At 32.3% G+C, this 26,398-nt stretch overlaps 2 protein-coding genes across 2 annotated transcripts; one reads left to right on the top strand and one right to left on the bottom strand.

The window, feature by feature from the left end:
• Positions 1-12,792: 12,792 nt before the first annotated feature.
• LOC141713401 (sugar transporter ERD6-like 6) lies at positions 12,793-18,462 on the top strand. The gene is made up of 18 exons (XM_074516801.1): positions 12,793-13,194; positions 13,769-13,831; positions 13,910-13,999; positions 14,101-14,160; positions 14,264-14,329; positions 14,422-14,487; positions 14,589-14,664; positions 14,846-14,910; positions 15,012-15,104; positions 15,306-15,386; positions 15,509-15,593; positions 15,962-16,008; positions 16,096-16,158; positions 16,239-16,298; positions 16,947-17,012; positions 17,102-17,161; positions 17,929-18,043; positions 18,156-18,462. Exons 1-18 carry the CDS (start codon positions 13,003-13,005, stop codon positions 18,266-18,268), a joined length of 1,461 nt encoding a protein of 486 aa, XP_074372902.1. The 5' UTR covers positions 12,793-13,002; the 3' UTR covers positions 18,269-18,462.
• Positions 18,463-18,850: 388 nt separating this feature from the next.
• On the bottom strand, positions 18,851-20,869 carry LOC141713400 (3-ketoacyl-CoA synthase 4-like). Its single transcript, XM_074516800.1, has one exon. The coding sequence runs from the start codon at positions 20,676-20,678 to the stop codon at positions 19,149-19,151; it is 1,530 nt and encodes a 509-aa protein (XP_074372901.1). The 5' UTR covers positions 20,679-20,869; the 3' UTR covers positions 18,851-19,148.
• Between the last annotated feature and the right edge of the window lie 5,529 nt (positions 20,870-26,398).

The following is a 26,398-nucleotide window of genomic DNA, read 5'->3' as shown; positions in this document are numbered from 1 at the left end:
TCTTTCCTGACTTGTTCAATATCAGGATCAGACCATTCATGCCTTGGCTTGGGGACATATGGCTCATTTCCAGTTGTAGCTCTCATTGGTACATGAGGGCCTCTTTCTATGCAATCTACATAGGCCTCATCTTGAGAAAGTAAATGAAGATGCATCTTTACCTTCCAGTGATGGTAATTATCTTTATCCAGAAAAGGAATCTTAACTCCAACATCCTTCTTGTTCATCTTGCTATGTTGTTGATCTTTAAACTCTTTGTTTATTAAGAGTTTGCTCTGATACCAATTGTTAGTCCCTTAACAATGCAATAAGAATTACAGAAGGGGGGTTGAATGGAATTCTTGAAACTTTTTCACAAATAAAATTGTTCTAACTTAAATATTTATATCAGTGTGAATTGATTTGCAGAGTGCGGAATAATAACTTGAAATGAATCAAAACACAAGTCTTTAAAAACTTTCTGGTGGATTTGAATGTATCCACCAGAGATATATAATATATCAAGAGAACTCTGTGTAGCAATTAGCTCACAGCTGCTTACAAATGAACAACTAAGAATACAGAGAAATACTAAGAATACAGCTTACTAATGTTTCTCTTTTGGTTGCTTCGTTAGTTGTTCTATTTGCTGCTTCTTGGTTTATATATCACCAAGATTACAAAGCAATAAGATAAGATAATAAAACAAAAACTATCAAGTCTAATACTATGCTACTTCATTACTCTATTCCAGCATCTTTGAATATCTTCATAATAGCATGAAAATGGCAATGCTTCTTTGTTCTCTAAAACCCAGTTGAATAGGCTTCCACATTCCATTTGCATACACTCGACGCATGTGACTGTGTTGTCACTGTCAACAGATGTTTGAATTCTTTATCCGTCGGGTTCATGATCATCCGTCGAGTTCATGATCATATATTGAATGGCATTGTTGTTTATCCGTCGGGTAGCAATCTGGCACTTGACTTCATTTCATTTATGCAGGATTACAAGAAATCATCTATGTATAATTGTTAGGAATATATGTGCATTAGTTTGATGATATGTTTAACAAAACACTTAAGTAGAAATTCAGTGTCTGTAGCCTCAACGGATATGACCACTTTGGCTATCCGTTGATGGTGTAGCTTTACTTAGAAATAAGTCTAGTGTTGTAGCATATTTTAGTCTCTGTATTTATGATGTAATTCTTAGAAGTTGAGAGAAACTATAAGTCATGTTGGCTACTAGAAGATATGCAGATAGGAAGGCCAATTGTAAATATTTCATGTCTTGTAATTTTGTATAAATGAAGTGGTATCAACGGATGACTTAAAGACCTTCAACGGATGAGAAGCTAAGCTTCAACGGATGTCTCTAAAGCTTCAACGGATAACATCCTTCAACGGATGAGTGCATCAACGGATGAAAGCTTCAACGGATGTTCTGTTGAATAACCGTTGATAAGTGGTAGTTGTACCTACAAACAGAGGCACATGGGTGAACAGAGATAACTGAGATGTGGCAGCCTAATTTCAGGAACATCAGAAAAAGCAGCCGTTCTACTCTAGTATAAAGAGACATTAAGTCAACAAAGTACTGGAGTGAACTGGAGAAGAAACAAGTGGAGATCTTACTTTATTATTTTATTATATCCTTGTCTTCACTTGTAAACTTGGTAATATATAAACCAAGTAGTAGCTAGTAATTAGATAAGAATTTTTCCAGAGCTGTTTAGAAAAATCTTGAGAGAAAAATTATCTAGTTTGTACTAGGATGCAGCTGTGATCAAATTCTCAGATCACAGAATTTCTGAAATACCATCTCTGGTGGAACAACAAATCCACCAGAAAAGTTTTTAAAGGTTTATTATGTTCTTTACATTTGTGTTTGAATATATATCTGTCTGTATCAGCTTAAAGCAATTCACACACTTGTTCATCTTGAACACACAGTCTTTATAAACTGCTCAAAACTTGAAAAAGTTTTGAGATTTACATTCAACCCCCCTTCTGTAAATCTCATTGTTAGTTCACTAGAAATAACAATAATTAATTAACCTATTCTGCATATCTAGTTGAAGTCAACATGACTTGAGTACTACTTACGGAATCTAAACAATATGTATGCAGAAATGTGCTACAGACTTATTGTTACATAAGCTACTCACTCGATGGATAATAAATCGTCATCCGTCGGGACTATATTGAGTCATCCATCGGGACTATAATCCTTATCCGTCGAGTGCTACATGTTTCACTAAGTAAAATCTACCAAGGTGTTTTGTTAATGAAATCATCAAGTACACAACATATATACAACAGAAAACATGCATGTATGCACTCATTAGCAGTAGCAATTCTAGTCCTCACCCCAATAGTAGGATCACCAATAATTGCTTCTCTAGTGTGACTTCTATCCCACTTCCTTGTATGAGTTTGTTGACTTGTACCTTCATCATTTTCTTCATTGTTGGTATGACTTCTAGATCCTTCTTCTCTTTCTCCCCCTGAGTTTGTGCTATCAAAATCAGGTGTTTGAGATGAGCTTCCATTTTTATGATTTTCCTGTTGGGTAGTCTCTTCATTTAATATCTGTTGTGCATCAACTTCATCTTCCCCATCAGAATCACTATCAATGTTGAGGTTTTCAAATACAAGGGCTTCAGCTTTATTATCATCAAGGCATTCCAAGCCTGGACACTTGTCATCATCAAAAGTCACATATGTGCTTTCCATAATCTTATTTTGATCAATCACATAAACTTTGTAGGCTATTCTTTCCGGTGAATATCCCAGAAAAATTGCTTCAAAAATCTTTGAGTCAAATTTTCCCACATATTCAGAGTTGTCTTTCAAAATGTAACACTTGCTTCCAAACATATAAAGATGCTTTACAGTAGGCTTTCTTTTAGACATGATTGAGTAAGGTGATTTTCCATGTATTTTGTTGATGAGATATCTGTTCTGAGTGTAACATGCAGTGTTAACAAAATCTTCCCAGAAACTTGTTGGCAACTTGGCATCTTGCAGCATTGTCCTAGCAGCTTCAACTAATGTTCTGTTCTTTCTTTCAACTACTCCATTTTGTTGAGGTGTTCTAGCAGCTAAGAATTCTTGAACAATACCTTTGCCTTTGCAAAATTCACTCAATGTTGCATTTATGAATTCTGTTCCATTGTCACTTCTCAATCTTTTCACACAATTGTAATCTTCAGCCTATTTTTCTATCTTCTTGATGTGCTCAATTATGATGTGTGGAGTTTCATCTTTAGAGTACATGAACTCTACCCAAGTGTATCTTGAGAAATCATCCACCATCACAAGTGCATATTTGTTCCTTAAAATAGATAAGACGTTTACTGGCCCAAACAAGTGCATGTGAATTAGTTGCAAAGGAGTACTTACAGAATTCACAATTTTTGACTTGTGACTTGATATTTTCATTTTCCCTTTCTGACAAGCTTCACAAACTTCAACCTGGGCAAACTCCAGTTTAGGCATGTCTCTTACAAACTCCTTTTTGACCAAGGTGTTAATTGTCTTGAAATTCAAGTGAGACAGCTTTTTATGCCAGAGCTTTCTTTGTTCTTCTGATGCCTTAGTATAGAAACAACAAATGCCATCCTTATTTGTTGAGTCCAAGTCTGCAACAAACAAGCTTCCTTTTAGAGCAACTTCACCAGTTTCCTTGCTAATAAAAGTGCATTCTTCTTTGTTGAATAAAACTTCAAAACCTTTGTCTGCAAATTGGCTAACACTTAGAAGATTCACTTCAAGACCAGCTACCAGTGCTACATCATTAATGATAACATTTTCAGAAATAATCTTGTCATATCCCATTGTGAATCATTTGTTGTTGTCTCCAAAGGTCACTAAAGGGTCAGCTTTCTCCTCAAACTGTGATAGCAGGGCTTTATCACCTGTCATATGCCTGAAACATCCACTATCTATGATCCAGATGACTTTCTTCACTTTGCCCTGTACACAATGAGTTTTAAGTGTGTTTAGCAACCCAAGCAGTGTTCGGTACTTTCTTCTTGTTAACTGATTTAGCAGAAGTAGAATGAGTAGTTTCTGATAAATAGAGTTCAATGATTGTTCTGCATTTTCCCTATCTGATGTAGACCTAATTTTTGTTTCTTTAAGGTCTACTCTCAGTTTGTGGTAACTCTTCATCACTTTCAAGTTGTAAGGGATGCAGTCAAACTTGTCACAGAATGAGTAGGGATCATTTGAATCTGCTTCATTATATTTGCATGCTCCTTCAGTTGGCTTGCCAGCAACCTTTTTACAAAGGTGAGTTAGATAATTTACAGAGCCACATTTTTCACACTTCTTTCTAGGAGCATCTGCAACATAAGCAAAATTATTGCTTTTGTTTATCCCTATTTTCCTATTTCTATTTTTCTTTTTCTTTCTTGCATCTTCAGTTTTGGTTTCTTTAACAGGAGTCTTGGGACTTTGTTTGTCCATGAGCTTCTCTTCAGTATTGGAAGACTGAACTGATTCTTCAGTTTTCTTCTCTTTATCCTCATCAACAATTTCTTGCTTGATAATCAATTCTTCTTCACTGAAGTTGACTTCACATGCTTTGAATATAGGTGCATTAACCTCTTTTAAGAAGGTTGGATCATTTTCAGTTTTCTTTGCTTTCCCTTTGTCACTTACAGTCTTCTTTTTGTCAATCAAAGCATCATAGTCAAGGCCAATAGCAATGTTTGCACATGACTTGTTTTTCTCATGGTACTGTCCAACCAGTTCATATGCATTTCTGAAAGATTTCAGCTTCACTTCATTCTTTTCCAGCTTCTCCCTTAGCACCGCTTCAATTTCATTTGCACACTTGAGCTTGTTCTTTAGATATGCATTTTCTTGTTTTAAAGCTTCAAGCTCCACCAACAACAATTCAGTTTTTTGCTTCTCACTTTCAATCTTCTCATTTATCTTTGTTAATCTGCTAACTTCTTCATTAGCAGCAACCATGCTTGTGTGGATGTGAAACATTTATGTGCTCATCTTTTCAACAGTTTTCTTATATTGATTCACATTTAAATCAATGGTGGTAAGAGTTGGTACCTGTGATTTAGATAAGGATAATTCTCCTTGCTCCAAGGCCATGAGTGCATAATTTCCAAATTCTTCATCTTCATCATTTTCAGAGTCATCCCAACTTTTACCCTCTGCAATATAAGCTTTGCTTTGTTGTTTCTTCAGAAGAGTTTCATACTTTGCTTTAAGTTCAAGATAAGCTTTATCTTTCTTTGTCTTCTTGGGTTTCCTGCATTCTGTAGCAAAGTGGCCTAGTTCATCACAGTTGAAGCACCTTATCTTAGATCTGTCAACAGATCCAGTTTTGCAGCCATTCTTGCTATCAGAATTGTACTTCCCTTTTTCTTTCCAGCTGTTGTCTTTGTTGAAAGACTGTCCTTTACTCTTGAAGTATCTTGGCTTTTTTACTCTAATATTAGAAATTTTTCTAGCCAAATAGGCCATTGACTGATCAAGCTCATCCAGTTCTTAAAGAGTGTAGAACTCATCTTTTTCCAATTCCGGAATGACTTGTTCATGTGAATCATTTGTTCTTTGCTCACTTGTTGAGGCAACTGGAGTTTGAGATCTTGGTTTATCATTAGATGTTTGGCTTTCATTTACAATTAAAGCACTTGAGCCATCTACAACATGTCCTTGACCAGATCTCAATGATTTCCTAAATCATTTCTAGTTCATATGTTTTGAGAATTCCATATAGAACTTCCAGTGTTATTCTGCTCAAGTCTGTCCCTTCCCTGATTACTGAGATTTTCTGTTCCAAATGATCAAGGAGAGTAAGCAGGAACTTCAGGTTCGCTTCTTCAGCTTTATAGTATTTGTCATAGAGCTGTAAATGATTTATCAGCTTGTTAAATCTTTCAAACACATCTGTTATACTTTCCTTTGGCTTAGCCATGAAACCCTCATACTGTGAAATCAGTATCCTTCTCTGATTTGATCTAACTTCCTCATTTCCCTCACAGAGTATCTCAATATTTTCCCATATTTTTTTGGCAGTGTCACAGTTGATAATGTTGTTGTACATCACATTGTCAAGTGACTCAATCAATATTAATTGCAAACCACTATCCAGGGAAACTTTCTCTTTTTCAGGCTCAGTATACTCAGAAGGATCTTTTGGAGCATAATAAGCCGAGATAACCATGTCTCCATCTGTAGATTCCTCAACTCTAACCATAGGAGTAAAGGGCCCATTCTTTAGGATCTAAATGTAGAGTGGATTGACCATCCTGATAAACAGCATCATTTTCTTTTTCCAAAGAGTGTAGTTAGCTTTGTCAAAGGTAGGAATTTTGATGCTACTGATTTTCTGTGTATTCATTCTTCCAAGATCTTGAATCTGTTTACTTTCAAATTTAGCTATGATACCACTTGTTAGGAAATGAATAACACACAGAGGGGGGGCGAATGTGTTTTACTATTTTTGAGCTTTTCTTGAATGTTTATGGTTGAAAAAAGTAAATTAAATCTTGTAGTAAAAATGTGTTCATGCAGAAATTAAGCTTGTAGAAAATAAAGAACACAAATCTTCAAAACTCACTTAATTTTATATTAAAATTAAGAATGTTTTGCTACAAAATTTCTAGGCTCTTTGTTGATAAAGAACTTAGCTTCTTCTTGAGAGAATTACAAGACTTCTATCTAAATTGTTACAACTGACTAAAGGACCAGTGTTAACTTTATAATTCAGTTAACTGCTGGTTTACACAGTGTACAATAAGACATGCTATTAGCTTTTCTAAACTGTCACTTGTCATTTCTATTTATAGAAAAGTAGATCTTCCATTTCTGGCTTAACATATCTTTAGCATCCTGTGATAATTTTAATCTTCCTCTGTCAGTTAATCTTCACCATTGATCTTGCACATTCTTCAAGCTTCTTTTTATAGACTTGTCAATCCAGCTGTTTGGATTGTTTGTTGATTGTTAATCTTGAATATTGAACTGGTATGTGGTTTTGTACTTTGAGAATTTTACTTGAGATCTCCAATTAGGCATATAGAGATCTTGACATCTCGATAAGTATAATGACTTATTGAGATCTCTAATGCTCTAGTGAATTTGACTTACAAAGGTCTCTGAGTTCTCGAATTAAACTTTAGCTTGTCGAGATCTCTCAGCATCATGTCTTCACTTTGTCTTGTTGACAACTTAGAGTTCTCTAGTGAATTTTGACTTATCTATATCTCTGATTTCTCTAGTGGACTTTGACTTATCGATAACTCAAAGTTTTCTAATGAATGTAGACTTGTCGATAACTCTGAGTTCTCTAGTGAAGAAATGACTTACCGATATCTTCAACCTTCATGTCTTCTTGACTTGTCGATATCTCTCTGAGTTCTCTAGTAGCTTTCCTGACTTCTCGATAAGTCATTTGGAGTTCTCGAATGACTTCTCTATAACACTAAATCTGTAACTTGTAGAGATCTTGACTTAGAGTATTTTTATCCAAACAAATTTATTCAACTCCAAACTTCTTCAAAATTCTTCTGAGGCATGATCTTCTTGATCTTCTTCCAGATATAATCCTTAGGCTTGATACTGTTTCAGGAAAAAGACTCCGGTCTAATCCTTTGCATTTTTACAGACTTTAAATGTTACAAGTACAAAATACAAATTAAGATAACAATACAACTTACTTAGGGTTGACAAATTGTCTTAGTCTTGTTAAAGTACATGCATGTCTTATACAACAAAATGCTTCTACTTAAAAGATGTAGTCATAGAGGCGTCGATGATGTAGCTAAAATTAAAATTATCAAACTGTCATTTCAGAAGAGGATACTAAGAACAAATTGCATTGATTATTTGGACCTCACGAATTATGTGCAATTGAACTATGGATTGGTTGCTATTAGGTGTCAGCACCAAAACTCTCGGAGTATAAGACATAACAATCATAGATCTAGTGTTTTTATGTAGTGCACAAATGTTAGACACAATTATGAAAATATTAAAATATGCATTTGCCAACAAAGTTTTTTTTGCTACGTAACTCACCCATACCCGGGGGTCGTACTCTTAACCTGCTCGAGAATTCAAGAATTTGTCAGCAAAGTTGATAGGGGATACTGATCTTAATTCCTTCATTTGTACTTGTCTTCATTGGTGTTGTTAATATTTTATAAGAAGGTTAAGGGTTCAAAGTCTGTAAATATTGTTGGTCTATACTCCGTACATATATGTAAATTCAAATTACAAATTCGTTTACATGAATAAATATTCAAGGGCTTCTAGTCACAGTCTAGCTAGACTTATAATATATGAAACCTTTGATAATATAATACAGTAATAATTGTGTAACATCTATTGCACTTTCAAAGACCAATCTATGGTGCCATTCCATACAACTTCTGGTTCTTGCATAAGTGCTAAAACATATACACCTCTCATCACACACTCATTGATCCATTCTCATTCACCAACACTATTGCTTTCGATAAATCCTCTCATTTTGAAAGTTTCGGTTCATTTGCTTTCATTCCTCTTTGTTTATCATTGATCAGTTTACTACTATTACGGGCCCCGTTCTATTAAAATAAGACTTATCTGTCTCAATCAAGTGGAGATTACTTAACCAGGTCCGCGGGTCGAAACCCAAGGGCGTCCATATTTTTAAACAAGTTGAACCGCTCGTTTAAGTTAAACAAGTTCGAATCTCTGACTGAACTCGAGCTGAGTTGAGTTGGATAAACGAGTTCGGGCTCGAGAATCTTTTAAGCCGCTCGGCTAGAATTAGAGCTCATATTAATTAATTATTTATTTATTAAAATATTATTTAAATATATTCAAATTCAATATATCTTAAAAATAATGATAAAAAATTTTCCCTAAATTTATTATTAACATATACTTTAAAGCTACAAACTTTTACATGTGTCGTGTAATAATGTCATTTTTTTAACATGCACCCTTAAAAATTTTTATTATCAAAGAATTCGTATTTGATTACAATTTAGTAAAATATGAATCAACCCCGTGATACGAATATAATATTAATCTAAATAAATACTGTTGTGCAATACATGCCTTAATATAACAAGACTAAGTCATATTGACAATCTTAAGATTAAGTTTACTTGTAATTCTTATGTAATCCGTAGTGGTATTCTTGGATTCTGTAAAAATGTTGAAGAAGATTAGACTGAAATATTTTTCAGTAAACAACCAACAAGTTAGGAATAAATCTCTGAAAGAAGATCAAGTCTGATCATGCCTTAGAATGAAGATATATAGCTTGGTGAAGAATAATGTTGTAGCTTGAAAAATGTTTTAAGTCAAATGTCGAGAAGTCACAGATCAAGAAATATCAAGAAGTATATTGAGAACTGCTCAAACTTATCGAGAAGTCAATTTGACATGTAGAGAAGTCATCTCACTTATATAGAAGTCACTTTGTTTATTGAGAAGTCAAATACATGTAGAAAAGTGTAGATATCGGCAAGTCAAATGCATGTAGAGAAGTGAAGATATAGACAAGTCAAATACATATAGAGAATTGGAGATATCGACAAACCAAAATATATATAGAGAAGTGGAGATATCGACAAGTATTTTTGTACTTTGAAGATCTCGATCACAACTTCAATTAAAGAATGCATATATCATGATGATTTCAGATTACCAGTTAATAAACCATTTTATCATTAAAATGGAAAGTTTACAAATGCAGCTTGAAGAGTGCAAGATCAAGAGCAAAGATGAACTGGACAAAGAAGTATAGCAGACCTGAAAGATTGTATGCAGATATGCAACACTTGAAGACAAAATAGCTTTAGAAAACATGTAAGTCTATTTTAGTGCAATCTATGTAAACTGGGCATGTTGTTCTATAAAGTATGTCGCACGTCCTTTGTTCCACAATATAACAAAATAGTCTAGTTTTTTTATTTGTATTCTCTAAAGAGGGAGCTGAGTTCTTTAATATTTTAGAACTCAGGTTTATAGTACAACCTATTTGATTTTTAATAAAGCTCAAGTGAGTTTAGAAAAAAAATTCTCTGCGTTTGTTACAGTTAATTAATTTTTCGTACAACATACTTAAACTGTTAAGTTCAAGATAGCCTAAACACTTAACTTGATTTATTAAAAATAATTGACAATTTTTATAAGTAAAAATCAAGAAACACACATTCACCCCCTCTGTGTGCATTTCATACCTGACAACTACATATTAATAAAAAAATTATTAAAATTTTATAAATATTTTAATAAGTTACAGAATAAAGTAGTTAGATTGTGTTTTAATAAATGAAAGTACTGAATGGACCTTCTAATAGTTTGACAATGTTAATCTCTACTATATATAATATGAGAACACGGTGATAAAATTCATGAGATTTTTTATTCTCATTGAAATGACTATTTTACCCCGTATGTTTTATTTATTAGAAAAAATATTCTCATCGAAATGACTATTTTACCATCGTATGTGTTATTTATTGGAAAAATTATTTACTAGGAAATCGAATCTAGATCTTACAATTGCTTTGCAAGAGTTTTAACCACTGTGCTACTTAAATCATATGTGTTGTTAATCATACACATATTAGGTAAGTATGCTTGTGTGTCTTTAAACGAATAAATATTTGATATTTCAATTATTGAGACTTACTAATAACTTATAATCATATTTTTTATTTTACATTTGCTACTTTGTATCATATTATTATATATATATATATATATATATATATTTTAGCTAACATATACTCCCTCCGTCCCACTGGGATGTTTACGTTACTATTCAGCACGCATTTCGAGGCTTCTATAAAGGATAGTTTCATAATATTTTTTCAATTTTTTTTGAATACAAGTTTAAACATAAAACTTTTATTCAAAAAAATTAAAAAAATATTATGAAACTATATTTTAAAGAAGCATTGAAAAGTGTGCCGAAAAGTAACGTAAACAATCAAGTGGGACTGAGGGAGTATGTAATATTTCGTTAAATACACATGATATGAAGTGGGGTTAATCAAATTGAAATCAAGTATTATACATTTACGCTGGAATATACAATAGTTCAATATATATATTTTGTCCCAATTTATTACTGACAACCTATATTTAATTTAAATTAATTAATACTATAAATACATTAAGTTATATTATTTGATTGGATCCATTTTATAATATTTATAGAAATATAATCAGATTAATCACGAAAAATGTCATTGAATTACTTCATAAAATTCTAAAAGGATTTATAAATTTAAACAAATAGTTAGACAATTGAGTCGAATTTATAAAATTAATTTTTAAAAAATAAATAAATAATATTATTGAATTAGTATATGGAAAAAGGTCGAAATCATTCACGAATAAAAGTCATCTACGATTAAAATAACGCTATATTAATCCATATATTAGAAAACAATCCATGCATCACTTATATCAACATGATTATCACTATAACATATTCTCAAATACATATCTCATGCGACATGTATATATTGTTAACTACACGTCGTCGTCATGAATATAACAATCTTGTACGGACACTTTAATACGATGTCAATGAAGTTAGACGGAGACTTTGTCGATTCCAAATACAACAATTTTCAATTACCGTATACCCATAAATATTGGACCTACACAAACTACAATTAGTATCGACAAATTTTTAACTCAAAGATTATATCTAACCAAAATATTTATCATAATCAGATTCATTAAAGGCTGAAAACAAAACTGAAACACTACAAAATATTTCATCACTAAAAAGTCAAAACAATCATTGGTATAAACTGTTTCGAGTGATATTTTTACTACACTTCAAATAAATTATTAGGTACTATACATTTTATTTTACAATAAAACCTTTATTAAAGTTTTTTTAAAAAAAATAAAAGTATTTTTTAATCTTTTTTCATGATAAAATCTAAGAACAAAACTTTGTATATAATTTTAATGACCATATTTTTCTTAATTTTTAAAATTTTAAATATATTTACACTTTTTATAAAATTGAAAGCTGAAAAAATTGATAATTAGAATACCTTAAGTGATTGCAAATGATAACTTGTTGAGATCTGTGAACAAAATGATATATGGGCTCCATTTCAGTGACCAGTTTAATATTTAACACACTGAAAATATCATAAAATACTAGATGTTATATCAAGAATATCATTCCGAAACTTTGTGCATTCCAAGTTTAAATGATTAAATCATAAATATATTTCGTTATTCAACATTTTGAGAAATACACTGTCACGTGTGTTTTGTAGTGCTTACCACTTACAAAAATTGACGATAATAATGATTTTTGTACGAAGTTGAAAAAGAAAAAAATAGGATGATCCTGAATCGTGCACAAAAATATTTTTCCTTTTAATATTAAAAGATATTATATATTCTACATCTATACTTTAGAATTTTATATTTTACAATTTATTTTTCTTTCCGTAAAAAAAAAGATATATAAATGTAATTATATGTCATGAATAATTGCAACTTTAAGCTTCTGGTTTCATCCTACTTCTTCCACATTCAGCTTACATGGTACAAAATAATTTTTTTTAAATTTAATATCTCACATTAAAAATTATATTCTGATGACTACTAGAGAAGGATCTGCGCTCGTACATGCTATTATGTTAGTTATATTTGATGAAAGTATACAATTTGCTAAATTTTAAGAAAATCGAGTACACAATTGGCTACTACAAGTACACGCTGTGGATTTAAGTGGGCAATAAATTATGAATAACTGAATAAGACTTATTAGCAAAATATAATAATTATTTAGTATGAATAAGCAGCAGGACCCGAACGTGAAAATATCTAATAATGGCTTTTATTTGATCCTCATCCAACTCCCTGTCTTTGTTTTGTTCAATTTAATACACGTAAATAATACACACATGTCCATACAACATCTACATCATTAGTTGTACTAAAAAATACTATAGCCAAGATCTTTGTTTGAGTGTTTGATTTGATTTGAGTCGAACAGAACAAGATGAGTTTCAGAGAGGATAGTGAAGATGGAAGAGATCTAAGAAAGCCATTTTTACACACAGGAAGTTGGTATAGAATGGGCTCACGCCAGTCCAGTATGATGGGCTCTTCACAGGCCATTCGTGACAGCTCCATCTCTGTTCTTGCTTGTGTTCTTATTGTTGCTTTGGGCCCTATCCAGTTTGGTTTCACTGTAAATTTCTCTTTTCTCTTTTCTCTTTCATTTTTTATGATATTTTAAGAGAGCCCATGTGTTAAAGATTTGATTTTGATGATAGATAATGAATGGGTTGGTTTCTTGATTAATGCAAGTAGAATCTTAAAAATTTGTACCAAGGGTTTTTAAATTTTATTATTTGCTAAGGTGATTTGTTGCCAAGTACTAAAAGAAAGAAAATTTAAGTATAATGTATCAAGCTTAGTGATCATATTATCGGTAACAAGCTTTTGGATTAATAATATGTGGTTAGTGTATTGTGGTATTCTTTTTACAATTTAATGCAAGTGAAATCTTGAAAATTTGAACCAAGGGTTCTTTAATTTTTTTTATTTGCTAAAGTGGTTTGTTGCGAAGTACTTAAAGAAAGAAAATTTAACTGAAATGTTTCAAGCTCAGAGATCAAAAGCAAGAGTTGGATTGTTTGAAAATTGGCTTTTTATTGGTTACAAGTTGTTAAATTGATATGTGGTTCAAGTATTTCTTTTGGTATTGTTTTTATATTTGTTAGGTTCTTGACTTTGTTGATGGCATTTAATTCCATATGTAGGCTGGTTATTCTTCACCCACGCAAGCTGCTATATCTAGTGATCTTGGACTTACTGTGTCTGAGGTACAGATGATTTTATGCTGCCTTCGATATTTTGTCAGTTTTGTTCAGTATTTTCACTAACTATATTTTTTAACTCAGTTCTCATTATTTGGTTCATTATCAAATGTGGGTGCAATGGTGGGGGCAATAGCTAGCGGTCAGATTGCAGAGTATATGGGTCGTAAAGGGGTAAATTGTTTGATCAGAAAAATGTTGTGATATTTTAATGTTGGTTAGCTTTGGATAAATGCTGTCATTAGTTGACAATATTTTGTTCTGTTGATTTGCAGTCTTTAATGATTGCCGCTATACCAAATATTATCGGTTGGCTGGCAATATCATTTGCCAAAGTGAGATTCTGTATTAGTCTATGCTCTACTACACTTTTTAAAGTTGCATACTATTTTATATTATGTTTAAAATGTCAACTTTTTTTTAATGTGACTTTCTTAGGATTCTTCATTTCTGTACATGGGAAGGTTGCTGGAGGGATTTGGTGTTGGAATCATCTCTTATGTGGTAATGTTATAACTTTTTTCTATATGCTGTATGGAGAGGATAATGTGAGGAAAATATATTGATAGAGCATATACGTCTCACTTTAATTGTAGGTTCCTGTATATATAGCTGAGATAGCACCTCAAAACCTTAGAGGAGGGTTGGGATCAGTGAACCAGGTGTGTTGAGTTTAATACATATTTATTCTCTTAAATATTATAGTATGTGCTGCTATCATTTCACTTGTGTGATGATTTTTTCTTGAATTTTTGTTGTGTAGCTTTCAGTTACAATTGGAATTATGCTGTCTTATTTGCTGGGACTGTTTGCTAATTGGAGGGTGCTTGCAGTTTTAGGTATCTATAGGAAACAATTTCTTATTTTCCTACTCAAAGATCTATTCCCTCATAGATTAGAAATTCTATTTGTTTCCTGCGTATTATTTAATATCTGCTATAGTCTATCCTCATTTCAAATATGTGTATGCATGAAGAATGTGACTTAAAAGCAAACAAATAAACTGTTTGTCCATGGCAGGAACTTTGCCTTGTCTTGTACTGATTCCTGGACTCTTCTTTATCCCAGAATCGCCACGGTGGTTGGTGAGTTTCTCAGAAGGATTTCTTTGTCTTTCATGCTGATTTATATATATACATATATATGTATTATTTTAGTCACTGAATCACTTCTTTACAAAATCCAGGCCAAAATGGGTATGACAGATGATTTTGAATCTTCTTTGCAAGTTCTTCGTGGTTTTGATACTGACATTTCTGTTGAAGTGAATGAAATTAAGGTGAATTTTTCTTAAAACGCCATGCTTAGACACCAATTTTGACTGATGCATGTACTTCTGCTCAAGAAAATCAATCTTCCAAATAAACGCCATTTTGTTGTTGAGATGTTCATATCTCAGTAAAGAACTTGTCACAATATAAAACTCAAAGTCATTTTCTTTGAAAATAATAAATAATTTATGGGTGATTTTAATGGGCAGAGGGCTGTGTCATCAACAAGTAGAAGAAATGCAATCCGTTTTGGGGACCTCAAACAAAGAAAATATTGGTTTCCTCTAATGGTAATTACAGAACCTTGTATCATTTTAGCATGAATTCCATTTGTGGCATTTAATTTCCGTTGACATGATAATTTAAATAATAGGATAGAATGCACGTGCAAATATTGATAATTATTATGCAGATAGGAATTGGGTTGCTTGTCTTTCAACAGCTAACCGGAATTAATGGTGTTCTTTTCTATTCAAGTACAATTTTTGAATCTGCTGGTGAGTTTTAATATATATGTATTTATGCATAAGCCATCATTTTTGTTAGTGCAGGCTCCAAAATTATCATGTAGTATGAATTAGTTAATCCTTTATTTGAAGTATTATATCGTAAACTGTAGCTGTTGGATAACCTTTTAAAAAATATATATTTTAAAATAGAAGTTGGAAACAAGCCACTAAAAAAATTCTCTTGCTTCCACCAAATGTTTATAATATTTTTTTAATTTGGTGTTTTTAAAATGCCGTAAAAATCACTTTAACCTTTGTATTTATGCATATTATTTTCCAGTTACGAATTCGGTATTTAATGGGAGAGTTTGTAATTTTAATTCAAGCATGACACCTAATATTTGACTGAATTGCAGGGATTCAATCAAGCAATGTTGCTACTTTTGGACTTGGTGCTATTCAGGTACATCATGCACACTTTTTCCTAAAAATGAAATACTTGCTTGTTCAGTACAGTATGTGACAATGAACGAGCTTATTTACTTGCCAGGTGATAGCTACTGCAGTTTCTACCTCTTTGGTGGACAAAACGGGTCGTAGGATTCTGCTTATTGTGAGTTTGTACAAAGATTATGTTTTTTTCCAGAAGTTATTATGACAGACAGCTCACTGATCTTGTATTGTTTGTTGCAGGTCTCCTCCTCTGGGATGACTATCAGTCTTTTGATTGTTGCAGGGGCATTCTTTGCAAAGGTTGTGCTATCCCGAAAATTTTAAACTTAGACAAATTCTTGAGTATGCATGTAGAACATCAATTGAGACCTAATCCAAGTTTGTATTCTCGATATTATCAACATATCATGTTGATTTTATACTTGGAAATAGATTTAGTTGAATATTCATTTAGGTAGGCATCATAGGTCAATATAGACTGTAAGATAGAATCATCTCCTTGGGAATTCTATCTTCCTAATTTAGGTGCTATGTTTTAGGTTGCACGGTTTACGGTTTTACAGACATTTCATAAAAAAAATTGATGTGGAAAAGTTGGGAGCTGTTGCAAGTATTGTAATCTTAATAGCTATATTTTGTAAACTCTTAAATTTGCATGCTTATTCCTTAGGAGATATATTCAGGAAAGAGCTAGTTGGGTGATACTCATGTTTCACTAATTTGAACAATTATTTGACAATCACATTTCTTCAAGCAAGTTCATTTGTGATTTAGCTTTCAAGCTATGTTTATCTTATGTCAAGTTTGTAAGTATGCATGGATGTGGAAAAGATGTATACTTCAAAATCAGGATCTATAAAAGTAAAATATTCTATTCAACTGCCTGCCTGGATTCATTTAACAGTTGCGTGATTTATTATATATCCTTACATTGATGAGCAATCTCAGGGGCATGTATCCGAAACTTCAACCCTCTATAGCATTTTGGGCTACTTGTCACTTGTTGGAGTAGTGGTAAGTTTTGGATTATTAAACAAGTAATGATGTTTTTTTTTCTTCTATATCTGTTTGATTTGGTTTGTCTTTCTGAATTTCTGTTCCAGGGGATGGTCATTGCCTTCTCACTTGGAATGGGGCCTATTCCATGGGTCATAATGTCTGAGGTAAAGTTGGATAGATGCAACAATGAACTGGCGACATGTTTTTCCTGTACTGCATATATTTGTGGGAACACAGCAATCTATACCCATTGAGTCTTCTGAAATAATAGTTCTATTGAAGTCTGAGTTGAAACTAAAATAGATGTGTAGACAAAAAATTTGTATCAGTGGTTCTTTTGGTGCTTCAATGCAGCATGCAAAAATTGCTCCATTCAAAATATCATTTAAAGATGCATATATCTATGATATTTATTGATAACTTCCATAAATGAAAGTGCTACGGAGTGGTCAATCCACTGGGCCAAGTAAACAGATCCTAGTAAGCTCTTGGTACCTATAGGCTGAAGGGTAAAATTAGGAATTAAATGATAACTCCACAAACAAAAAAACAACATATCTCTAGTTGGCCGTGGAGTATCCCTCTTTAATTTTTCCCTTTCTTTTCAACCCCTATAATAAAACTTAAGAAACAGGTCCTTCAGAAAGAACAAGGGAGTTGCTTAGGGTGATGGTCCTATTCTGCCTCTCTTCCCGGCAACTTCTTAACATATGTCCTTTACAGTCCTCCAGAATAGATATTTGGTTTCGCTGTTTCGCATCACACCAGGTGTAGTAGTCAAGCTGTACGTCCTAATAACTATTGTAACATCCCCTACCAACTCATGTCATGAAAAGTTGCATGCAACGCAAATTATGTCATAATCATGATATTTCATTAGCTTGCTTCAACTAATTGTTTTCTCTACAAATGTTCTACATCTGGCTCACAGATATTGCCAGTAAATATTAAAGGTCTTGCTGGAAGTGTTGCAACCCTAGCCAACTGGTCCATTGCATGGTTGGTTACTCTGACAGCACCGCTGCTGTTGTCTTGGAGTACTGGAGGTTTTACTTTTACCTATTCTCTCCACCTTTGCACATGACAAATGATTTTTATGTATCCTGTCATTGTTTTAGCTACTAATTGTCTAATTGCATTTCCTGGCTTATTCTACAGGAACCTTTTCTATTTACTTGCTTATGTGTGCTTTCACCTTGGCATTTGCGGCCAGTTTGGTTCCTGAAACTAAGGGGAAAACTTTGGAGGAGATACAAGGGTCTTTCAGATGATGATTTTTCCACCTTCTTCTATCAGAGTATATTTGTCCTTCAATTTCTGATTTTGTAATTATAATCTTTGTTGTGTATTTTTTGCTTACAATTCTTTTTCTGAGGTATGAATTTGTTCAGAAACAGATGTAAAATTTGTTATGCATTATTTGCTTACAATTCTTTAATAAATTTTACAAGCATGAACCAGCTTATTCTTTTAGTTATCAATAAACCCTTGTGGTAATTTTCTTTTGAAATTGAAGAGTATGTTTATAAAATAAATTGGATATATTGTATCGAGACTTGAGAGTGATTGGAAATGGAGTTCAATTATCCATTGTTCTCAAGTATCAAAGGAGATCGATTTTTAGTGCAAAGTGTATTTTTGAAATTTATGTCTGACCAATTTTGTTAGTGCTCAATGTCTAATAAGCTTTCAAGCAATGGCAACCTATGTTCACCGTTGAAATGTGCAAACTTTGTTTGTGCTGGATGCCTGAGTTTTCCAGCAGTGGAGATCTTTGTTCACCAGGGTAATTTGATCTATGATCACCAGTAAACTATATCAATAAACAAACTTTTGGGTCTGCACAACTATAGTCTAAGAAGTTTATCAAAATACTATGAATAACTTAAATTAAGCTTGACATTGTACAACACAATCAAGAATATGAAATGGGCATTTGGCAGCGCTCAAATTAGAGTACTGCATTATATCTTAATATTACAACAAAGGTAGCAAATAAAGGAAAACAACACTTTTACTTCAATGGTTATAACAGACTCACTAATTTGAATTTGAATTCAATCATCTAAAATAACCTAAGAGCTAGAGTAAAAACTTCATTAATATGACAACAGGCTAACCATTGAGCAAGCAGCATTCTTGTTTTTCTTGTCACTCTGAGACTACCTTAACGGGGTAATTGTCGATGCAGTCCTCCCAGGGACCATTAGAAGAGACTTTCACATTCTGTAGTGCCTGCCATACTGCGCTATTACATTTGAAACCGCTCCCAAATGCAATCTGCCAGACACGGTGACCCTTGCGCATTCTTCCCTTGGCCTCGGTATATGCCAATTCATACCAGATGGAGCTCGATGAAGTGTTCCCAAACCGATGAAGAGCCATCCTAGAAGCCTCCACATGAACTGGTAGCAATAGCAGATTCTTCTCAAGCTCATCAATTACAGCCCTTCCTCCAGCATGTATGCAGAAATGATCAAAAGCCAACTTGAAATCCGGGATATAAGGCTTGACACGTGGATTGAACAACTTTTTCACCAACAGCGTAGCAAAAAACAGAAGCTGCTCACTGATAGGAAGCACAAGAGGGCCCAAAGTAGTAATATTAGTCTTGAGAGCCCCGCCAGCAATCGCCATAAGATCCTTCGACAAAGACACCCCCGTCTTCCCAGCATCATCCTGCTCCTGATAAACACAACGAAACGCCTTATCATCCGCCCCACAATGCGTCCTCACAACATGAACAAGCTTATACTTAGCCCTCCTCTTATCTACCGCCTTATTAGATAACAAAACCGCGGAACCCCCGACCCTAAACAAACAATTAGGAATCAACATTGCCTTGTTATTCCCAAAATACCAATTCTGCGTAATATTCTCAGTACTCACAACAACTGCATAAGTATTCCTATGCACCAACAACATATCCTTAGCAAGATCAACCGCAATAACCCCCGCACTACACCCCATTCCCCCTAAATTAAAACTCCGAACATTTCCCCTAAACTTATACTTATTAACAATCATAGCCGACAACGAAGGCGTGGGATTAAATAAACTACAATTAACAACAAGTATCCCAATATCCTTGGCCTTAACCCCGGTATCTGTAAACAACTTATCCAAAGCACCGTACATTACATTCTCCGCTTCCGCTCTAGCAGCAGCCATCGACGGAGCAGGAGGAATCGAATGCATTGCCTCCGGAACATACGTCTCCTCTCCTAACCCTGATCTCTCCAGAATCTTCCTCTGGAAGACTAGCGATGAACTATCAAAATCACCGGTAAGCATCGAATGCCTCATAAACTGATCAGCAGGAGCCTTTAAATGATCGGGCGGCTTGTAACACGAATAATCGAGCAAATAAACAGGTCTAGGACGCGTCATAACAAACATCGTGATCGCGAAAACAGAAGCGGCGAAGAAAAGAATAACGAACACGAGATTGTACTTGAGGTGGAGCCATAAGTGGTGAATGTCTTGAGGATTAGTCTGGGAGAATTGGATGAAAGTGATGATTATAAATGGAAGGAGAATTAAAGTGAATAAATTGGAGATTAAGTAGTGATAACCTAGTTTAACGTATTTGAGATTAACGGTTTGGAGAAAATCGGGGAGTCTGACGGAGGAGGAGTGGTGGATCTTAACTCCGACAGGAATGTCGCCGGAGTTTGCCATGGCGAGCTCAAGTAGCAATGTGTACTATTATTATAGTAGGCAGTAAATGATGATGATAGAAATGGATTAGTATTAGTAGTCGACAAGTACCGGATGATGATGAATATGTTACGTACGATAACAGTAGTAGGAACAGTATTGGTGTTTGGTGGGAGACTGGAGTTCTGGGGGGCCGTAAAAGGAGGAGCCGAGTTATCATATTCAACTCATTATATTATTTTTCGATATCTTTTTTTTTTATATAAAAATAATATAAAAATTATCTTATTTTTAAATTTAATTCTAACTCATCAACACTAAATATTATATTAGTGACACCCAATTTGACGTAATTTTTAATGTAATCCGCTAACTTTTAAAAATATGCCGGAGGAGATATTCTCTCTATTTTTTTTATTGAGGTGAGTATAGTGATTAGCAAAACTCGAGTTTGTTCACAAATTAATTTGTTTTAGTTTAGCAGGTGAGCCGATAATTTAGGTCATTTGTTATTTTAACTAGGTTTTCAATGTTATCACATAAAATCAATAGCTTAATCTTCTTTTTTGTGAGAATCAAGTTAATATTATTATATATGTGATGCAGGGGATTCCGTGCGCCTCCCGATTCTGACTTGCTTAATTTTTATATTGATTTATGTTTGAAATTCAGTGCACAATTCTTAGTTTATTCGTTGGGACCAATTGTCTAAGAAGCGGGAGACGTGAGCCGCTGAAACGTAAAACGGTTTTTTTAAAGGAATTATCAAAAATATTACTTCCTTTAAAATTATTACTTCCTAATTGTTATCATTTCTGGTAGAGAGTCCACATTTTAAGATGAATAGAAAGTATAATTTTATACTTTAAAAAAAAATCTTTTTTCTGAATAAAAATAGAATATTTAAACTTTTATGCCGAATTTTTTTTAAAAAAACTAAATAACTATGTATTCTCTTCATCTTAAGATATGTGTCGGGTATTCTCCCAGAAACGATAACAATTAAGAAGGATAGAGGAAATATTTTTTAAAGTTTGTTTGTAATTTAATATTTTTTAAAAGAAATTGCAAAATATAATTTGCAACTAAAAACATTATAAATACATTTTTTATGAAAAAATATTAAAAAAAATTCGGTTGCAATTTAGATTGCATCTAGAGTCGTCAATTTCATGCACGGCATGTTAACACGACACGAAAATGACGGGTTTGGTTTGACATTTTTGGTACACGAGCACGAAAATACACGGATGATTTTAGTGTTAGGTTGCATCTGGTTGCAGGTTGCAAAATCGTTTTTTTTACAAAATAAAATTTTAAAAAAATCTATTTTCTTTTGCAAAAAAAGACCAAAAATAGTATTTTGCAAAAAAAATAAATCAAAAAATCGTATTTTTGAAAACAAATCTTTTTTTATTGTATACTCGTGAGCACATGATAAAGACGAAAATAAAAATTTATAATTTTAGAGAAATTTAATTGATAAAGTTTATATGAATGTAGTGTTCCACCACTACTATAAAAAAACAAATTAAAATATACTAAAATTATAAATTTTTGCGTTTATGAAATATAATTATCCAAATTGGTTCTTAAAATAGCACAAAAAATATTGGTTCTTTAAAAAGTTCATAAATATTTATATGTAATTGATATTTTTAATTAACAATATAGAATCTCTTGTGCATAATGAGAAATTGATAGAATTTTCAAAAATAGAGCTTAAGGACCATATACTTTAATTTCATAAATTTTTTGAAAAAGCAATGTGATTAAGAAATTAAATGTAATATCACAGATCAATAATTCAGGCACAGGATAACCGATCTAAATTTAAAAAAAGGCGTAGCAATTTTAAATAAGATTATGATAATGTGAGAGGATACCCTTACTTAATTATTTTATATCTAATTATTGGGTCTATTAATTCTAATTTTAATTGATATTAAAGTCAACTTCCTCTATTATTTCATCAATTTCAATTCTATTTTATATCCAACTCTATATCATTATAATTTATATTAAATTCAACTTATTCTACCAATTTAATTTTTTTCATATCGAGTTTTATATTATTCTAATTTGTTACTTCGGGATAAATTAAATTTAAGCAAACTAAATATAAATTATTAAGATTTAGTTGATATAATGTGACTGACGCTTAAATAAAATAATAATACTATCAATTCTCCTAAAAAAATTATACTAATGAACTAAATTAAACAAAATAATATATTATATTATCCAGGATGAAAAAATATATTATACAATCGATTAAGACTAACACAAAACTAAAATAAAAATATAATTCGACCTATATAAACAAAATCATATATAATCACTATTCATTCTAAAAGAAAATTATCTTATTGATCCAGACTTTAAAAAAAATAAAATTAAACTAAAAATAATTAGTTTGATTTGGTCGGTGTATTGGGCATCGAGCTAAAATAAAATAATGTAAACCACTAATCCGAGATAAATCAAATTAATATTAGACTAAGTATAATTCGTATCCTATTGATGTGAACTAAAAAATCAAATTTTAACTAAAACATAAATATTTTTTTCTAAAAAATATACATAGAATCATCAATAAAACTATATCATTCAATCAGTAATATTGTTTTTTTCAAATATCTTTTATAGAGTTATAGTTAATCGATTATGTAATCATCATGCTAAAATATTATTTTTTTAAGATCCCAACATAACCGAGACATTATATTTTTACCCTCAATAAAATAATAATTTCTCTATAATAATATTTTTTCCTTTTACCAATGCTATCATTTTAAATAAGTTTAAATGTTCTACAAAATTATGAACATATATGTCTACTAACATAATTATCATGAAGTCATATCATTTAAAATTTCAAATGAACAAAATTAAGAATTAAAATAATTTTAAAAATATATATATATATATATAATATTAAAAAAATGTGTGATTCGTGCATCGCACGGGGATTTAAGCTAGTTATATTAAAAGATTAAAGATAGTACAAACTTGATACGTGCTACACTTTTATTAAATTGGACACTTGTGATTTACTCATTAAATATAGTTGTTTATATGACAAGTTCCTCTAACTTCAAAAAAAAATCATTCTTCACTGAATTTCTCTCCTACTTAATTATCTTTTCTTTCTCTACTAATTTTCTTTTTTCTTCATTTTCATACCTCCTTATTTTTATTTTTTGTCTCATTTTTTCTACATTACCATTGCAAATCTTGTGTTTTTTTACAAATATATCTTTTAAGTATATGTACATAAAAATTATCGGAGTGAGTCAAAGACGAACAAGAATTTGGGACGACAGGTGATTTTTTTTTATCGTAGGTAACCCGCAGCCGCTACCCTTTGGGTGCACACTGCGTAAACCCTACGGGCTCACGCAATAACTTGCAAATCACGTGAACCAAGGTAAACCACATTTAAGCGACGGGCTCTGTCTCAAAAGGCATAATCATAAATTCTCATCCCCTGGGATTCGAACATGTAACCAAGAGGATAGTTATCCCCTCTTTAACCAACTGATTCAACCCTTGCGGGTGGACGAGAGATGATTAACTCATAATCATTTGAGTTATTCAACTGTATTCATCATTGTAAATCCTTAACGTATTTGAATAAAATATAAAATATATTTATTTATAATTATATATATTATTTCGTAAATATAAAATATATCATATTAATATATTCTTAAAAACTATATTATTAACTTTTAAATATTATTTCAATTAAAATAAATATTATATAACTGCCCGAAAACTCATCTAGTTTAAAATATAAGTAACTTGATATGAAATTCACGTGGAAATTCAACCCGGTTGAATTTGGTGATACAAAATACAATTAAATTTGATAATAATTGTATGTGTAGAGAATTATTATCAGAATAAGATTGGATAAAAATTGTATTGGTAGATAATTATTATTCTAATTAGGTATGTCTTGTTTACTAAGTTTTGTGATGACTATATATACATAGTCATATTGTGTTTGATAGGCACGCTTAAGAGATGTAGTCATGTTAGGTATCGTTTGGGAGATGCTTGAGTATCGGTTGACTCAAATATCGGTTGAAACACCATTGCAGTGTTATTATTTTGATCGTATGCTTGAACATTGTTTGGATTAAGTATTGGGTTTGGAACACCGTTGAGGTGTTATATATTGATTACATTATTGATAATTGTTTGGATTAATAACACAAGTCGGGATGTGATTTTCCGCGTAATATATGTTATGTGTGTACTCTGTATTGGATTGATTGAATCATGAGTGTGTGTGTGTGTGTGTTTCCTTCTATTAAGTAGTATCCAAATAGGAAAGAAGACCATGTTAGGTGAAGAAGGAGGTAGATGCCCATATTCCATAGTTGAACAAATAATTTATAAATTTGTCTCTCATGAAGAAAGATATTGATTCGGAGATAATCTTAGGTAGCAGTCAGGTAATCACAACTGATTTCTCTAAGTTAAGTAAGGGCGAATATCAAGAAACTATCAATGATATGTCTTCTGAATTATACAACTTGCATGTCACTCTAAAATCCCTTAAAAGAAAAAATGCTAGAATTAAAAATGCTAATTCCTTGTTATTTGAGAGAAATACTTTAATTGAGACGCAGTTGCTTGATTTTGAGAATGCTAAGAAAGATTCTCTAGTTGTCAAAGATGATTTACTAATGGTATTGAAGAGAGAATAAATTTTGAAGGATGTATTTTTTAGATTAGCCTATCTTGAACAAGAAAATGAGCTCGGATGAGTAAACAAGTCGAGATGGAAGGGATGGTGAGAGAGATTTTAGGACATAATGGGGCTCTAAGATTTGAACAGCGTGATCAGTGGAATAGGCGGGATCAGAGTAACAAAAAAATCACAATAAATATGGATGAGATGGATCTGACAGAAATCAGTTAAAAGCTGAGATAATGTTTGTTGATACAAAGCGTAAGAGAATAAAAGAGTTGGAAATAGCGGGAAATCAGGAGCAAACAATTTATTCTGTTACTGATACAATTAATGGGCCAAAAAACGGGACAGAGACGGGAAAATCAGGAGCAAGCAATTTATTCTGTTACTGATACGATTAATGGGCCAAAAAACGGGACAGAGACGGGACCTGGACACCAGGACCGTCTAGAACAATGAGTCTGCTAACTTGGAATTGTCATGGCTGGGTAAATCACGGACAATTCATTTTTTCAAAAAAATTACCCAGCAAATATAGCCCAGTATTATATTTTTGTCGGAAACGTTAGTAAAATGAAATAAAATATTAAAATTATGTAAAACTCTGAATTTTATGGAATGTTGGAGTTTAGACACTAAATGGCATAGTGGTGATTTGGCCCTATTATGGAAGAATGAAGGGGGATGTATGGTTACAAAGCCCAACATATTCAGAGTTGTCTTTTAACACAAAGCACTCGCTTCTAAATACATGAAGATATTTAACTTTATACTTCTTCTTAGATATGATTTAGTAAGGTGACTTACCAATACTTTTGTTCACCAAATATATATTCTGAGTATAAAATGTTATGTTAACACCTTCCTCCCAAAAGCTTGTCGGCAGATTGACATCCTGCAACATTGTCCTTGCAACTTCAACCAGAGTTCTATTCTTTCTTTCAAGCACACCATTTTGTTGAAGTGTTCTTGGAGCTTAGAAGTCTTAAGTGATGCATTTATCTTTACAGAAAACATTTAATATGGAATTTCT

The sequence above is a fragment of the Apium graveolens genome, chromosome 3 (genome assembly GCF_009905375.1).
Source record: "Apium graveolens cultivar Ventura chromosome 3, ASM990537v1, whole genome shotgun sequence".
Classification (NCBI taxonomy): Eukaryota; Viridiplantae; Streptophyta; class Magnoliopsida; order Apiales; family Apiaceae; genus Apium; species Apium graveolens.
This window is presented reverse-complemented; position numbering and strand designations above follow the sequence as displayed.